Here is a 19,147-nt window from a genome sequence, read left to right on the forward strand (position 1 = left end):
ATGCAGCAACACATAGTTCTCTGAACCTCACCAGGAATTAGCCTTGAGTGTAGCTAATCATTTTAAGCACACACCCAGCTTTTCCTAAACACAGGAGGATACACTCCATTTTAATCCCCTCTCACATGCTACCTGATTGGTCGACAGACTCCACACCCTATTCTCCCCTACTATAAATACCTATTTCCCACTTAGAATAAACTGAGTTCCTTTCCCAAAGTGGATAGTGGATGCTTTTTTGTGAGTGTTCTTCTGATCTCACTAGTAGTTTCTTTCTATATCTTGGGATCTGACTTCATCAGCATCATTTACACCAGAGTACTACAGTATGACCCCCCCCCAATAAAACCCAAAAGAGTAAACTAAGTCATACCAAATCCTGTAACGGGAAACTTGCATTTTATTTATTTTTGGGTTTTGGGTCATACCTGGCAGTGCTCAGGGGTTCCACCTGGCTCTGTGCTCAGAAATCGCTGCTGGCAGGCTCGGGGTACATTACGGGATGCTGGGATTCGAACCACCATCCTGCATACAAGGCAATGCCCTACCTCCATGCTATCTCTCCACCCCGGAAAAAATGCATTTTTAATATAATAAATGTTGTATCCAGTTCAGCTACATGCAAGTCAAGTACCCAACATACTGTTATTTTTTTGGGCCACACCTGGGGGCACTTGGGTTACTCCTGACTCTGCACTCAGAAATCGCTCCTGGCAGGCTCAAGGGATCATACGGGATGCTGGGGATTGAACCCGATCCATCCCGGGTCAGCCTTGCAAGGCAAATGCCCTACTGCTGTGCTATCACTCTGGCCCCTGATCTGTTAAGTATACTTATCATATACAATTTTGAAATGCAGTGTATTTATTTTATGGATACCTGATTTAGAGGTACATATGTGTATGTACTGAAGATAAAAGCCAAGGCATAATATATGAAAAACCATGTACTCTTATCATTGAGCTATGTCTTTGCCCTAGCTTGTAAAAAATTATGTTATTTTCTACAAGTTTGGCCCTACACCACACCTAGGATTTATCTGATACCATATTAATGAAATTAAGAAAAGCACTTGATTTAATTCCCAAAATTTCTTTTACAAAGTCCTAACAACTTTTCCTGACGAACACTCAATAGAGGTAATAAAGGGATAATTCTGTTAGCATAATTAATGATAAAATTTCCTAAGACCATCACAGAAGATACAATATCCACTATGTGCCATATTTGAAATTGTATTGGAGTTCCACTAAAACAATTTTACAAGAAGTAGCCAGGTTACTAGAACTGTCCCTGGTTACAGAAGACAGATCATTTTAGAAAATGGTAAGGAATCCACAAAATTTTAATAATAATAATAATAATAATAAATTTAGCATTGTTGTAAGATCCAATTTACAGAAATCTTAGCATATAGTATTTCTATATACTAATACAGAACAATACAAAACTGAATTTAAGAACACAAGTTGCAACAAGGAGAAAAACTTCCCATAGAAAGAAGTTTTAAACAAAATACAAGTCTTTACACTGGAACTACAAAACATTTCTGAAAGAAATTAAAGACAAGTAACTAGAACACTCCATGTTCATGAATTGGAAGGCATTCTTACTATTTTCCAGACTTAAAGATGGATTACAACCTCAATCAGACCCCATCTGCCTGTTGTGCACATGCAGAAATTGACAAGCTGATCTTCTAACATTCACATAGAAATGCATGTATGTGGAATAGCCAAAAGTATCTTAAAAACGCAAAGACAAGGCACATTTCAAAATTTCCTACTAAGTAAGAATAACAATTTCCTACAAAGCAAAAAAATACTGGTAGTGTATCTTGATACTGATAGTATAATGACAGTGATACTGGCATTAATAACAGATTTGTCAATCAATGTGATATTACTAACACACTTCAGAAATAAATCCATGCATTCAAATAGACAACAATATAGCTTTGAGAATTCGATGGGTAAAATAGTCCTTTCAATAAGTTCTGTTAAGACAACAGCACATCTATACAAAGCAACTAAGAGAGCTGGGGATGTAGCTCTGGTTGAATATGTCTCATATCTAAGTCCCTAGACTTGATTCCAGTATACAAAAATATCTGGTAACCTATTAGATACAATGAAATAATCTCAGAATAGTTAAAAGACAACATAAATGTAGGTCTTAGATCTAATAAAAACAATAAAGCATAGGCATATAGGCACAAAGCTTCAAGAGTCTTGGGTTATAGGCAGTTTCATAGCTCTGACATAAAAAGCTCAAGTAGCCAAAGACAAACTGTTGAAATAAAACGTGCCTAAAAGGACAAGTATATTGAAAGTGGGAATAGAAGCCCCAAGAATGAGAATATTTTTCAAACATAAAGAACCCATTTGATATCTTTATCAAAAGATAAATGAACCAGTTTTGAGACAGACAAGCCAAGAGTCATATGAAAAGATTTAAGCAGGGAAATAAACCATAATGCAGTTATTCACATATAACTTGGAGGCTATGACCAAAACTACAAGTAACAAGATGTTGATGGTAGAAATCGAAAGCCGCCTTCACTGGTAGTGAAAACTTTAAAAATAGTACAGATACTTTGGAATATGGTCAAAGTGACCATTTACATGATCCAGTACTTCTAAAGCTAGAGAGAACAAAGAACATATTTTCCTAAAGACATGTTTCCCTATGAAGATCATAAGTGAAAATCCCAAGGTCCATCAACTAAGGGTTGGATAATTAAATATAGCATTATGTATACAATAAATACAGTATGATATTATTTCACTTTAAAATTTTACAATCATGTTAAGTGCTAGGTGACAGAAAAAGGAATGAATGGAATTCAGCCAAGCCTTATAATACTCAAGGTACCCAATACTATTTGGGGAGGCCCCCTCTATTAAAATTGTATCTAAAAATGCTAAGTGAAAGAAGTCACAAAGAAAAATCCATGAAATATTCCATTTACACAAAATACCTGGAATATGTATGCAAATTCTGAGAGACAGAAAGCCGATTTAGGAATAAAGGAATCTAAGAAAATGCCAATCTTTTTTGATTTTTGTTTTCAGGCCACACTTGGCAGTGCTCAGATGTTACTCTAGCTCTATGGTCAGAAATCACTCCCGGCTGGCTCAGGGGACCATATGGGATGCCAGGATCAATCCCGGATAGGCCACCTAAAAGGCAAATGCCCTACATTGTGCTCCAGCCCAAAGGCTATCTTTTCATTCCACTTATTGAGGGCTTTGGTGCTGGTCTTCTATATCTAATATAGTCTTGTTTGCTAGGTGGAAAGGATATGGGATGATTCTGTACCCATTATATTAAGAATATATCCCACATTAGTGTGAACTGTTTTAATCTATGTTAAGTATCTAGGATGCTCCCATATCTTCATACTCATATTCTAAATGATTAACAGAAGTTTAACATTTTTCCTAGATTTTTTTTTCATTTTGTAAGAAAAACTCTTAAGAAGCGCAATTATATAATGAACATAATACTTTTCTGGCTTTTAATACAAAGGACTTTTGTGGTTAACCTGAGACTAACAAAGGTTCATGTAATTGTTTTATTGCCCTTTACCACGTAAAAATATACACATTACAGAAGCAGCAAGTTTAACTACAAGCAAAAGTTGACTCAACCCCAAAATAACGACTTCTTTTGGTATCAGCAAATAACTTAAAAAGTATCTAGTAAAATTTAAACAGTTATACTTATTTAAATTCACTGGATAAATTATGGCTTTAACAGTTACAAACCATAAACAAGACAAATAAGAATTTAATAAAGTTTATAATATATTTACCAAAGACAAAATTTGTTTATATCCCAGTTTATGCTTTGGGGTAAAAACAGGCTGAAAACAATTATTTTACAGAAAAAGAATCACAGAGGCCCTTAACTCCAAAAATGTATTAGTGGCCTGCTATCCAGAATGGCAAGATCAACAAAGTAAAATAGTTTAAAAGAGCACAGCTACTTAAATGGAAAAATCATTTTTATTGACTGAATATTCATACCAAACATGAAAGTAATACTGGTTCTTCTCCTAGTAGACTAGGATAGGAGATGAACTTACTCGGTAAACATTATTTTCTATCTTTAATTCAGGGAAAGGTGGTTTAAAACAAAGATGTAAAATAAAAGTAGCACCAGAAGGACCAGGTACCAGAAATCACATTCCACCCATCCTAGAGTTTAGTTAGTGAAGTTATTGCACTTGTAATGTAAAAAGTAAATGACAGTGAACTATGAAACTGGGAATTTTTAAATAAATTGATGAGTTTTGAATAATTAATTTCAAATTGGTTTTGCATCTCCCTTCAAAGGAAATCTGACGAGGACATCTAATTTGCTTACTTAAAAAAGCAAAGAGGACCAAGTTTTATTTTTAAACTATAATTGCACTATGAGAAGGAAGTTATTTTACATAGTGGTACAAATTTGGTCCACATCAGTACATTGTTATAAAAATAAACAAGTTTGTTTTTGTAAAAAATAACATTGCATTCTTTGTTCAAATTGCACAATACAAATAAGCTATCTAAATTAATACTGTAATTAAGTAATTAGAAGTACATATACAGTGAATATAGTCAGAAGCAGAATATGCAATTTTGTTTTCATAATGTATGAAAACAAAAATTTAAGTCATATCTAAAAATACATAAAGTATTTAAAATTTACAATGAAGAATGCATTCTTTACATAATTTTAGTAGCCATGATAATACAGAATTTGGCTGTCTATTTACATAGAAGTCCACTTTTTATTCAATTTACAAAAGCAATAAATAAGAAACTACATTACTTTGCAGAGAACAGGATTCATTTCATGATCAGTGTGACCTTTTCTGGTAACTTGATGACCAGACCAATAAACCTCTTTTCCTTTATGAATGCTCTTACTTGGAAAGAAGAGCAAGCCCTATTTTGCTCCAAGAGTATAGCCATGCAAAACTCAGAAACCTTCAAAATTATAACAAGACTTAAAAAATATGAATAATGCCTTTGAGTCTATTTACACAAGAGTATTCACAAAAAGATACAATTCTTGGTTACAAAATAGTTTAGTGGTATATAACAGCATAATTAATAGGAACCTTTTAGACTTCTGCCCACACTGATGTAAAAAGAATCAAGTTTGCTGAAGCACACACTGATTCACAGGTAACTGCTGTCTTTCATGAAGGTCTGGAGTTTATAAGGCTAGAAATGCCAAAGAAGTAGTCCCCATTACGCCACCTATGCACTCACGAGGCACAGGAGGGTATCCAGAACTCTCCAACTCTCTGTTGGGCACACAGGTAGCTCAAATTCCTGATGACCTACAGCAAGCACCTTGGCATTGATCTGCAAAAAGCAGCCTGGACACATACTGAACAAGAAAATATATAAGAAGCATGATGAAGAAAAGGTTAGCTCATCTGGAGAAAAATAAACACCACAGATTAAGCTACCAACCTTTAAGAAGAAAAGCAAAATATTTTGTGTACATCTGTACAGGATTTTTTATTGTTTTCACTGCAGTTAAAATATTTTTCTAATGAAAGGTGATTTGCTTGATGTCACATTTTTATAGACTCAGATACCTTAAAGGAAAAAAAGGTGGTTAAAATTTAGTAATACTTTACCATTAATACTCTGAACTAAATTCTTTTCCCTGGTTAAATCTAGATTATACAGTTTCCTCAGTTGCATGCTGCTCCAAGTTAATACTGCCCCTGTGAGCATGCTGCTGCTAGGACACTGTGCAGTCATATGTCCCATCCTGAAAAGGTTCCTCCTCTGCTCGGGCCATGTCCTCCTCCTTGCGGCCAAGTGTACAGCTACCTCCAGTTTCGCCCTGGGGGATGTTTCCATGGCCCAAGGAACTTCTGCTTTCTTCTGCCCGGGGGCTAGTCTGTTCAGGAGTCTTGCCCATACTTACTGGCTGGAAGGCTTCAGGCTGAACTTGCTCCTCTGTTATCTCACTGAGCTTTTGCAGTTGTGGCTTAATGATATTTAAAAATGGCTTATATCCAGGGCTAGGTAGAGAAAAAAGGACCATATTAAAAAATTTTCACAGGTTCTGTGAATTTATTCTAAATTTATACTAAACATTTATCGATGTGTGATGTGGTGGAGGTAGGGGTAAGGAGCAGATCTAAGAAAGGAAGAAAGGCTTCTTAAGCACTCTGCAGCATCTAGTTAAAGCCTGACATTTCTGACTTCTAGCAGCAAAGACACCTGTTTTCCAGCATTACTATAATTAAAAAGCAAATTCTTTTTGTTAGTTTAGAGGCCACATAAACAGCAAATTCTAAAGATTAACAGGATTTCAAATTTCAAAAAGAAATTGAGAAAATATCTAAATTGGCAATTAAAAACGAGATCCAAGTAAGAGAAATAATCTGAATTCATATACAGCAGGCGACAGACAAGTTTAGATTCAGGAATTAGCTGCCATGGAATGTTAAATTTATAGACCTTCAATCTGTCTTCAGGAATCTTTTGGGGGCTTGAAAAATAACACATTGCACAGGATGCTTGCCTCGCATGTGACTAAGATTTGATCCCTTAACCCAGGGGTCTCAAACTCATGGCCCGCGGGCCATTTACGGCCCTCCATACAACATTTTGTGGCCCTGCCCTAGAGGAATCTTTTTTTGTTTTGTTTTGTTTTGTTTTAGTTGTTTTGGTCACACATCCCAATGTTCAAAGCTTACTACTGACTTTGCACTCAAGGATCCACCTGACTTTGCCTCCTGCGGCCCCCAGGTAAATTGTTTGAGACCCCTGCTTAACCCCTCTATGGAACTCTGAGGATGCCAGGAATAATTTCTGAGTGTAGAGCCAGGAATCAGCCCTGAGCACTGCTGGGTGTGGACCAATAAAAAACCAGGAAAGGATCTTTTAAGTTGATCCTTCAATTCCATATAACTATAAATTTCAACCTAAGCCTAATTCTAACCTAATTTGTGCTGCATTAAGCATAAATTATTTTGTAAGCTGACCAATAACACTATTTTGATGACTATTACTCATCTAAATGGCTGTGTATGGGATGTTAATTAAATAGCCTTAAATACAAATGTATGAAAGAAAAGGATTTTTATTTTTATCAAACTGAATATTGCCAAATAAACTAGATCTAAGCCATAATTAATTTTTAGTAATTAATTAATTAATTTTAGGCCATGATTATTGGCCTAAGGAAACCAAACCAGCACTTACCAATCTGTAGAAGACCATCGATCTACTGTATGCAGACCTGTTTTTATGTTCTGTAACATCTCACCATCTACTTCTGAAGACTGTATAATAGCCAAAATCTGGTTGATTACTGAGGATTCTCTAAGAATCAAGCCTATAAGAATGCACCAATCCAGGCACCCTGCTTCCATAAAGATGTGTAGCAAATACCTACAACAACACAGAACAAGTGATGCTTAGACTTATAGCATCTATAAGGGCATAGAAGGGCAACCATCATGAGAAATGTAGCCCCTGTTATGCACCATTTGCACCAATATCCTGAGTTCCATGCACTCAAAAAATAAACTCACCGAAGCTGGACCTGGGATTTGTGAGGCCCTTTACTTGCCAACTCCATGGAAATGTGCTCTAGCTCTGACTGAGTTAAACTTAGTGTAGAGAAATTTTCATCCACCACTGTCCAATCCCCATCAACCATGGAGCTACTTTCAGTCAAATCTGTGGCTGAACCAATACTGCATTCATCACCTGGGGAAGAATTGCCAACATTTACAAACTTGCTTCATGTGAGATTCATCCAAATGAAGAAATGATGAATTAATATCTGCAAATAAGTTAATAGACTGTAACTTACCAATAAAAGGATACAAATCATATGATAGTATTAATAGATGCAGAGAAAGCCTTAACAAATTTCCATATTTATTAATGATTAAAAGGCCTCAACAATACAGGAACAGAAAGTATGTATCTTAGGATAGTAACGTTTAATACAAACACAGAAGCTAATATCATATTTAATGCCAAAACCCTCTAAGATCATACACAAAAAGAGGATGTTTAATTTTCCCATCATAATTTGAGAATTTTGAAGTCCTTACCACCCTAGCAATTGGGCACAAAAAGAGAAATCAAAGCTGGGAATATCTGCACCCGCCCAGTGGTTCCTGACTGTGAGAAACACGCCTGTGCGTTTTTTTCCACTGTCCTGTCTCCTGAACCTCTTGGGAGTGGGCCGAAAAGGATCCAGAAAAATAGCTCTCCCAGAGGCTCATCCAAGGGCCAGAACGCCAAGCAACTGTGTCCGACCATGAAAACCGGCTATCTGCAGTATTCTGCAGAAAGGCAAGTCCCCTGTTTGTGACGTCAGGCTGGGAATATCTACGCCTGCCCAGTGGTTCCCAACTGTGAGAAACTGTAAGTGTTGCCTGTGCGTGTTTTTCCACTGCCCTGTCTCCTGAACGTCTTGGGAATGGGCCAAAAAGGGCCCAGAAAAATAGTTCTCCCAGAGGCTCGAGAAGAGCACGGCGCTTCGCGGCCGTGCACTATTTCTAACCAATAAACCCCACCACAACACTCAGAAAAAAAAAATCACACAAGTGTGACAATGGGGAAACCTCGCAGGCAAACACCATGCACAGAGAATGAAGACGATAGCGCGGATGACCTAAAAAATTCCAACCACCTCATTAACCTCTCCGAGAGGGAGTTTAGAATAGAAATATGGAAGATGATTGTAGAACTCAAAGAAAGCATAGATCGATCTGAACAGAACACAAAGACAGAAATCAGAAAACTCCAAACTGAAATAACAGATCTGAAAAACACAGTAGCTCAACTGAAAACCTCAATGGATAGCCTCGGCAGCAGGGTAACAGCAGCTGAGGACAGAATCGGCGTGCTGGAAGATGGGATGCAGAAAAACTCAACACAGCACAAGAAATTGGAAAAGAACCTTAAGACAAACGATCAGACAATGGAAAAAGTACTCAAGGAATGTGAACAGATGAAAATAGAAGTCTTTGATAAACTCAACAGAAACAACATAAGAATCATTGGAGTCCCAGAGGCCCAGGTAGGAGATCTCCAGGAAGAATCAACTGTCAAAGACATCATCAAAGAGATACTCCCAGAGTTAAAGACTACATGCAATCAAATCCTGCATGCCCGAAGAGTACCAGCTAAAAGAGACCCAAAGAAAAACACCCCAAGACACACCCTCGTTATGATGACAAATCCTACAGATAGAGATAGAATACCGAAAGCATCAAGATCATAAAAGGAAATTACATTCAAAGGAGCATCCCTAAGACTTACAGCAGACATGTCACAAGAAACTCTCAAGGCCAGAAGACAGTGGTGGGATATTGGGACAAGACTGAATGAAATGGTGCCTCACCGAGAACACTGCACCCAGCCTAACTCACCCAATTCATGTTCAGGTTTGAAGGAAAGATATGTATTTACATGGATAAACAACAACTCAGAAACTTCACAGGTGGAAAACCAGCATCTGAAAGGTCTACTTTAAGACAAGAGAGACTAACAAACACAGCAAACTTATCTACAAAGATGACATTAAATCCTATGACAATCATCTCCCTCAATGTCAATGGACTAAATTCACCAATTAAAAGACACAGAGTGTCAAAATGGGTCAAAAAGATGAATCCAACCTTCTGCTGCCTACAAGAAACACACCTGAATAGTCAGAACAAACATAGACTCAAAATCAAAGGCTGGAGGAAAATCATCCAATCAAACAACACCCTTAAAAAAGCTGGGGTGGCCATATTAATATCTGTTGACAACAACTTTATACTCAGAAAAGTTGTAAGGGACAAAGATGGACACTATGTACTAATCAAGGGATATGTGCAACAGAAAGAAATCAGACTATTAAACATATATGCACCCAATGAGAAACCAGCAAATTATCTAATACAATTACTGACAAACCTGAAAGAAGACATCAATAATAACACAATAATTGTGGGAGACCTCAACACGGCCCTGTTAACACTTGATAGGTCAACCAGACTGAAATCCAATAAAAACATAATAGCCCGGAAAAGAGTAATGGAAAAGGACTAGTGTATATATATATATATATATATATATATATATATATATATATATATATATATATATATATATATAGGACACTCCACCCCAAAAAACCTGGATACACATTCTTCTCCAATGTACATGGGTCATTCTCCAGAATAGACTACATGCTGACACATAAAACATACCTTCATAAAATCAAGAGGACAGAAATCTTGCAGGCTACCTTTGCTGACCACAAGGCTCTGAAATTAGATGTGAACTACAAAGGCACACAGAAGAAAAACTTTAACAATAGGAAATTAAACAGCTTGCTACTGAACAACCAGTGGGTCCGAGATGAAATCAAAGAGGAAATCAAAACTTTCCTGTAAACAAATGATAATGAAGACACAAACTGCCAGAATCTATGGGACACAGCAAAAGCGGTCCTGAGGGAAAATTTATAGCTTTGCAAGCACACATCAGGAAGGAAGAAGGGGCCTACCTGAATAGCTTAATGACGCTGCTCAAAGAATTAGAAAGTGCTCAACAAAAGGACCCAAAAATAGGGAGACAAAAGGAAATAACAAAGCTGAGAGCAGAAATCAACAAAGTGAAAACCCAAAAAACAATCCGAAAGATGAACGAAAACAGAAGTTGGTTCTTTGAAAAAATAAACAAGATTGATAGACCATTGGCAAACTCACAAAGAGAGAGAGAGAACCTGATAACCTGTATTAGAAATGAAAAGGGGGAGATCACGACAGATATTGCAGAGATCCAAAGGGTAATCAGAGACTACTTTGAGAAACTTTATGCTACTAAACATGAGAACCTAGAAGAAATGGATAAATTCTTGGACACTTATAACCTTCCACAGTTAAGTAAGGAGGATGTAGCATATCTAAACAACCCCATCACTATTGAGGAAATTGAAGCTGTAATCAAACATCTGCCCAAAAAGAAAAGCCCAGGCCCAGATGGATTTACTAATGAATTCTTTCAAACCTTTAAAGAGGAGCTACTACCAATCCTAGCCAGGCTCTTCCATGAAATTGAAAAAAATGGGAACACTTCCAAACAGCTTTTATGAAGCCAACATTGCCTTGATACCAAAACTAGACAGAGATGCTGCCAAAAAAGAAAATTACAGACCAATATCCCTGATGAATGCTGATGCAAAGATCTTCAACAAAATCCTGGCAAATAGGATCCAATGCATCATCAAGAAGATCATACACTCCGACCAAGTAGGTTTCATCCCAGGAATGCAAGGATGGTTTAACATCTGTAAACCTATCAACATCATACACAACACCAACAACAAGAAAAATAAAAATCACATGATCATATCAATAGACGCAGAGAAAGCATTTGATAAGGTCCAACACCCATTCTTGATCAAAACTCTCAGCAAGATGGGAATGAAAGGAACCTTTCTCAATCTAGTTGAAGCCATCTACCACAAGCCAATGGCAAGTATTATCCTCAATGGAGAAAAACTAAAATCCTTTCCTCTAAATTCTGGTACAAGACAAGGCTGTCTGCTCTCACCATTCCTCTTCAACGTAGTACTGGAAGTGCTTGCTATAGCGATCAGGCAAAAAAAAGATATCAAGGGAATCCAGATAGGAAAGGAAGAAGTCAAGCTCTCATTGTTTGCAGATGACATGATACTCTACTTAGAAAACCCTAAAGACTCTACCAAAAAGCTTCTAGAAACAATAGACTTATATAGCAAGGTGGCAGACTACAAAATTAACACATAGAAATCAATGGCCTTTTTATACACCAATGATAGGGAAGAGATGGACGTCAAGAAGGCAATCCCATTCACATTAGTGCCACACAAACTTAAATATCTTGGAATCAACTTGACTAAAGACATGAAGGACCTATACAAAGAAAACTATAAAGCCCTACTCCAAGAAATAAGAGAGGACACACGGAAATGAAAACGCATACCCTGCTCATGGATTGGCAGGATTAACATCATTAAAATGGCAATATCCCAAAGCATTGTACAGATTTAATGCGATCCCTCTAAAGATACCCATGACATTCTTCAAAGAAGTGGATCAAACACTTATGAAGTTCATCTGGAACAATAAACACCCTAAAATAGCTAAAGCACTCCTAGGGAAAAGGAAAATGGGAGGCATTACTTTCCCCAACATTAAACTGTATTACAAAGCAATAGTTATCAAAACAGCATGGTATTGGAATAAAGACAGACCCTCAGATCAGTGGAATAGGCTTGAGTTCTCAGACAATGTTCCCCAGACATACAATCACCTAATCTTTGACAAAGGAGCAAGAAATCCTAAGTGGAGCAGGTAAAACCTCTTCAACAAGTGGTGCTGGCAGAACTGGTTAACCACTTGCAAAAGAGCAAACATAGACCCACAATTAACATCATGTAAGAAGGTAAAATCCAAATGGATTAAAGACCTTGATATCAGACCTGATACCATAAGGTATATAGAACAATACATTGGTAAAACACTCCATGACATTGAGACTAAAGGCATCTTCAAGGAGGAAACTGCACTTTCCAAACAAGTGGAAGCAGAGATCAACAGATGGGAATACATTAAGCTGAGAAGCTTCTGCACCTCAAAGGAAATAGTGCCCAGGATAGAAGAGCCACCCACCGAGTGGGAGAAACTATTCACCCACACCCTTCAGATAAGGGGCTAATATCCAAAATATACAGGGCACTGACAGAACTTTACAAGAAAAAAAACATCTAATCCCATAAAAAAATGGGGAGAAGAAATGAACAGACACTTTGATAAAAAAGAAATACAAGTGGCCAAAAGGCATATGAAAAAATGCTCATCACTTATCAGAGAGATGCAAATCAAAACAACGATGAGATACCATCTCACACCACAGAGATTGGCACACTTTACAAAGAATGAGAACAATCAGTGCTGGCGGGATGGGAGAGAAAGGAACTCTTATTTACTGCTGGTGGGAATGCCGTCTAGTCCAACCTCTATGGAAAGCGATATGGAGATTCCTCCAAAAACTGAAAATTGAGCTCCCATTTGACCCAGCTATTCCACTCCTAGAGTTACCCTAGTAACAGAAGAATACAATACAAAAACCCCTTCTTCACACCTATATTTATTGCAGCACTATTCACAATAGCCAGGCTCTGAAAACAACCAAGATGCCCTTCAACAGATGAATGGCTAAAGAAATGTGGTACATATACACAATGGAATATTATGCAGCCATCAGGAGAGATGAAAGCATGAAATTTTCCTATACATGGATGTCCATGGAGTCTATCATACTGAGTGAAATAAGTTAGAGGGAGGGAGAGGGAGAGGGAGGGAGGAGGAGAGGGAGAGAGGGGGAGAGGGAGAGGGAGGGAGAGAGAGAGAGAGAGGGAGTGGGAGAGTGGGAGAGTGGGAGAGAGAGAGAGAGAGAGAGAGAGAGAGAGAGAGAGAGAGAGAGAGAGAGAGAGAGAGAGACATGCAGAATAGTCTCACTCATCTATGGGTTTTAAGAAAAATAAGTCATTTTTGCAACAATCCTTAAAGACAATGAGAGGAGGGCTGGAACTTCCAGCTCACTTCATGAAGCTCAGCACAAAGAGTGATGAGTGCAGTTATAAAAATAACTACACTGAGGAGCTGGAGAGATAGCATGGAGGTAAGGCATTTGCCTCTCATGCAGAAGGTCATCGGTTCGAATCCCAGTGTCCCATATGGTCCCCCGTGCTTGCCAGGAGCGACTTATGAGCATGGAGCCAGGAGTAACCCCTGAGCACTGCCGGGTGAGACCCAAAAACCAAAAACCAAAAAAAAAAAAAGAAAAAAAAAAAAGAAATAACTACACTGAGAACTACCATAATCATGTGAGTGAATGAATGAATGAGGGAACTGGAAAGCCTGTGTAGAGTACAGGTGGGGGTGGGGTTGGATGGAGGGAGATTTGGGACATTGGTGGTGGGAATGTTGCACTGGTGAAGGGGGGTCTTCTTTATATGACTGAAACCTAATCACAATCATATTTGTAATCAAGATGTTTAAATAAAGGAAAAAAAAGAAAAAAAAAGAGAAATCAAAGGCATCCAAATTGGAAAAGTTAAACTATCTATTTGCAGATGACATGATAATTACAGAAGAACCCATGGAGCCTAGAGCAGAAGGGATTCCATTTTGTTGATTTAAGGCTAACAAAGCTAAGTTTCCACTTGCAAAATGGTGGCACAGTGTAGGGTGTTTGCCTTGCACATGGCTGACCTAGGATAGACTGTGGTTCGATTCACCAGTATCCCAAATGGTATCCCTCCAAGCCAAGAGCGATTTTTGAATGCAGAGCCAGGAGTAAACCCTGAGCATCACCAAGTGTGGCCCAAAAACAAAAACAAAAACAAAAACAAAAAATCTAAATGGCTCTCTCACTCACAGCTTTCTCATGGTTCTCAAGGCTGTTAGAAACCATAAACACTGCCCCTGGACACCTGGCCATAGCAGATATCTTGTTAGGCTAAGACAGAAAGCCCTAAGATGTGGAAAGACCCCGCCCCAGAAACCAGGCTATTAGTTTAAAGATCAGCGGCCAGGGGTCCTCAAACTTTTTAAACAGGGTGTCAGTTCACTGTCCCTCAGACCATTGGAGGGTATGACTATAGTAAAAACAAAACTTATGAACCAATTCTTATGCACACTGCATATATCTTATTTTGCAATGAAGAAACAAAACAGATACAAATACAATATGTGGCCCGCGGGCCATAGTTTGAGGACCTCTGGACATAGTTTCCTTTCTTCTCTACACTTGTCTCTCTTGGCTTTGGAGCTTTCAAAATAATACTCAATATATCAGAAGCAGAAATTCAGCTGCCAACATCCTTGCGAGAGGATTTGCTGAAGACCACCAACACCTTGGCTGAACTCCACTGACTGCTGAGGATAACTCTCCAGATTTGTGAACAATATAGAAGACTGGACTAATCTGGACAATACTATTTCATTTTTATAATATTTTTAAAATTATTAACACAAAAGGAGGAATTTATTGATGATTTTAAGGGAATAATAAGTCAAGGGAATTAATTAATCAATGTTCCTTTAAGGTAGCGGTTCTCAAATAGTGAAGCGCGCCCCTCAGTGAGGGCACAAAGCTCCGTCAAGAGGGGCGTATTTAACCTCAGCAACCATTGTCATAACAAGCTAAGCCCCATATTTATGTCTCTATATGTCTCTGGAGCTGAGAGTTGCTGTGTCCTGCTTCAAACCCCACTTCGAAAAGCTACGCATTGCAAAACATGCTCATTGTAGCCATTAATCCAGACATCACCTCTGATTAAAAAATCAGCTCAAATTATTTTATATATTTTTGTTTTGCAGGTAAAAGTTTTGTTTTTGTTTTTTTTTTTCATAAAGATACTATTTACAGTCTCAAGGAGAGGGTGCAAAAAATGCTTTCTTCCTCCTAGGGGGCATGACAGAAAATAATTGAGAAGCGCTGCTTTAAGGGATGATGACAGCCTCCCCTAATGACAGCTGGACCTGAACATACACCCCTGCAAGAGACATTTGCCAGTAAGGTATATTGTATAATGGTAGTTTGGTATAAGGTATAATGACAGTTTCTGAGGGGAGGGGGGGCCCTGGGTAGAGACTGGAGCAGCATTTGCTGGTCTGGGGGTGGTGAGGGCAGAGATAAAGCATTGGTGAGATGCTGCCTGCTCTGTATTTATCCATCATTCTCTATTCTCTCTCAAACCTGGATCTACAGGTCTCCCTTGGCCGGTGAATTTCTACTTATTTCTCTCAGAAAAACTAGACAGTGGCAGACAACAAAAGATTTAGTTTCTACCTTTCTCTCTCTCTTCTCTCCCTTCTGCCCACCATTCCCAGCTACAGATCAAGACACCAAGAAATGAGAAAATAGTCCATATTCATGACTAAAAGAATTAACACTGAATTAATAAAAATTAACATGATCTATTGACCATTCTACTAAAGCATTACACATTCAATGTAATTAACACACTGAGAAAAACAAGGCAGAACTCCTAGGATATGGATGTCAGGTGTTTTTAATGTTTTGACTCAATTATCAAAGATAAAAAGAAGGGGCCGGGCGGTGGCGCTCAAGGTAAGGTGCCTGCCTTACCTGCGCTAGCCTAGGAGACGGACCGCGGTTCGATCCCCCGGCGTCCCATATGGTCCCCCAAGCCAGGAGCGACTTCTGAGCGCATAGCCAGGAGTAACCCCTGAGCGTCACCGGGTGTGGCCCAAAAACCAAAAAAAAAAAAAAAAAAAAAGATAAAAAGAATAATAACAAAATAAGCAAGTAGGACTACAGCAGATTAAAAGGTTTTGCAAGGCAAAAGAAACTTCAATGAAAATAAAATATCCCACTGAATAGAAAAACAGTTGTATACCACACATCAGATTAAGTGCTAATAATCAAATTTATATAAAGCATGCCCAAAGGTCATCAACCAAAAAACAAATCAAAAATGTGGAAAGGATATGAATAGATACTTCCCTAAGAGGCCAGTAGGCATATGAAAAAGTGTTTGTTCATCACTTATTAGCAGGGAAATGCATTTTGAAATGAGATATCATCTCACTGCAGTAAGAATGTCATATGTCCAAAATATTGGAAATAAGCAATTAGCTGGGATGAGATGAAAAAGGAATCTCCTTCATTCACTGTTGGTGGGAATGTTGTAAAGTTCAGCCTATGAAAAACATGAAGATTTCTGAAAACAGAATAGAGCTCCCACATAACCTAGAAATTCTTTTTTTGTTTTGGGAACACATCCGGCAGTGCTCAGGGGTTACTCCTAGCTCTGCACTCAGAAGGCAAACGCCCTATTGCTCTGCTATCTCTTTGGCCCCATAACATAGAAATTCTTGGCATCTACCTCCAACACACAAAAACACCAACTAAAAAAATATATACACACTAATGTTCACTACAACGATTTGAACAATAGAGTATGAAAACAACCCAAATGTTTAATCAGAAGAGTACAGAGAAGTTGTGCTTCTTTTATCTTTTCTCATATAAAGATAAAATCATGCATTTCTCTGCAACATGAATGGACTGTAAAATATCAGAGTGAAAATAATACCATAAGATATCAGTCATCTGCTTATACATTGATAAAAAACAAAACATACTTATTGAATGGTGCCAAATCTTAGATTACCAAGCAATGGAGAATGGGTGTGGAGTGATGAGGTAGATTATAACTTAGAGTCTTAGGCATTTGGTGGTGGGGTACATTAAAACTGCATATCAATATAATAAATGTTAAAGCTATTGTAACCATATTAACTAAATAACCCCCACATCAGGCATAGATTTTAAAATACATATGATCATTAATGATAATCAGGCATTATCCAATAATCTTGTCTACCTCCCTGAATAATCTAGGTAGAATATGATCAAGTCTTCAGTCTTCAAAATTAGCAATTCATGGTGTAAAGGGCATCACATATTCAGTACTCAAAGAACGCAAAAAACATGGAGATTAAACCCAATGTTTCCCACATGTAGGGACCATAGAGACCACTTGAGCCTCAGTTACTAATTTAGAAGAAACAGAGGAAACAACACAAACTATGTAGTGTAACTTTATAAATTATGAATATACAATCACCAAAAAATCCACTAGTAGAAAATCCACAGAAATTTCTGAAATGAATAAAATGCAAGGAGGGAAAAGCAAAGATAATAAAAAGAGAAGGGCTGGAGCGATAGCAGGGCATTTGCCTTGCACGCTGCCAACACAGGACAGACTGTGTTTCAAATTCTGGCAATCCATATGTCCCCTGAGCCTGCCAGGGGCAATTTCTGAGCACAGAGCCAGGAGTAACCCCCTGAGCGCTGCCGAGTGTGGCTCCTCCAAATTAAAAGTGTTTATATTCTAAAACAAAAATGTAACCATCAGCAGATAGAAAGAAATATCTGGCATATAATACAAGACAGATGAAACCTTGAGGACTTTATGCATTCACCGAAGGACAAATACTCTGTAACTTCATTTATATGAGGTATCAATCAAAGTCAAATTCAGAAAGACAGAGAAAAGAATGGCAGTTACCTGTGGCTGGAGAACCACGAAGTTATTATTATATAGATTATTAGAGTATTAGTTTGCAAGATAAAAAAAAATTCTCAGGCTGGTTGCTTAAATGGAGTTAATGGTACACTTTAAAGGTGGTTAAGATGGTCAAGCTGTTGTTATTAATGGTATTATAAATCAAAGTGCTTAATTTTTTTAAGGTAGGAAAAAATGGTAAAGTGACTATGTAGTTTCTATTGCAATGGAAGAAATAAATGATAGCAACATTAAATTTCAGGTAATGGAGATGAAAACTGCAAATTAAACATTAAGCAAATTACTGACCATTAAGAAAAAAGAATGAAAATCAGACCAATTACTACTTAAGTTCCTAAAATTATATGATTTTTTTTTGAAGAAGTGGGGTTTTGGGTCACAACTGATGGTATTAGGTTTGATTCTTGGTACAAAAACATAAAATAAAAATAGATTTTACCTTTATTAGATAAAGGTGACAGGAAGGCATCCTGCATTTGTGGCCCAGCAGATGAAGCTGTGTCTATTTCAGGATGGGTTGGGCCAATGTTGCTCAGCCAGCTCTGACTTCGTTGAACATTAGAGACACCAGCATCTATCTCAAGGTTTAAAAAATGGTCAGCTGATTGAGATTTTAACAGCTGCTCTCCCACTGCAAAGGTAGGTCCAAAAACAAAAGAACAAATACAACACAGACATTTCTAATTCAGTTCTTTAGACTTTTCTCTCACGATCCACATCCCTGTCCCAATTAATAAAAGTCCCAAACCAATTACTATCTTATGCAATCATTACCCATAAACTGGAAAAGTCTGGCTCTAACAAAATTGATGGACAGCATAGTGCAATCTATAGACATTTTATTTATTTTTATATATAGATCTATTAACGCTCAAGGACTACTAAGCTTAAGGGTCATTCCGGATGCTACTTGGGAGACCATATGCAGTACCAGAATTGATCCAAGGTTGGCTGTATGCAAGGCAAGTGTCAACTTCTCTGGCTCTATCTGATATATCTCTGG

The 19,147-nt window shown here is 37.8% G+C and overlaps 1 protein-coding gene across 2 annotated transcripts in view; it reads right to left on the minus strand.

Moving 5' to 3' along the window:
- Window positions 1–5,030: 5,030 nt before the first annotated feature.
- Window positions 5,031–19,147, minus strand: part of RIC1 (RIC1 homolog, RAB6A GEF complex partner 1) — a 96,327-nt gene continuing 82,210 nt past the window's right edge. For both annotated transcript variants that reach the window (XM_049772950.1, XM_049772943.1), the window contains exons 23-26: window positions 18,584–18,775; window positions 7,559–7,736; window positions 7,227–7,415; window positions 5,031–6,037 (exon numbers count right to left, since the gene is read on the minus strand). In XM_049772950.1, coding sequence (XP_049628907.1) covers window positions 5,752–6,037; window positions 7,227–7,415; window positions 7,559–7,736; window positions 18,584–18,775 — 845 coding nt within the window. In that variant the 3' untranslated portion in view covers window positions 5,031–5,751. The remainder of the gene's footprint in view (window positions 6,038–7,226; window positions 7,416–7,558; window positions 7,737–18,583; window positions 18,776–19,147) is intronic.

Source organism: Suncus etruscus, chromosome 1 (assembly GCF_024139225.1).
Source record: "Suncus etruscus isolate mSunEtr1 chromosome 1, mSunEtr1.pri.cur, whole genome shotgun sequence".
NCBI lineage: Eukaryota > Metazoa > Chordata > Mammalia > Eulipotyphla > Soricidae > Suncus > Suncus etruscus.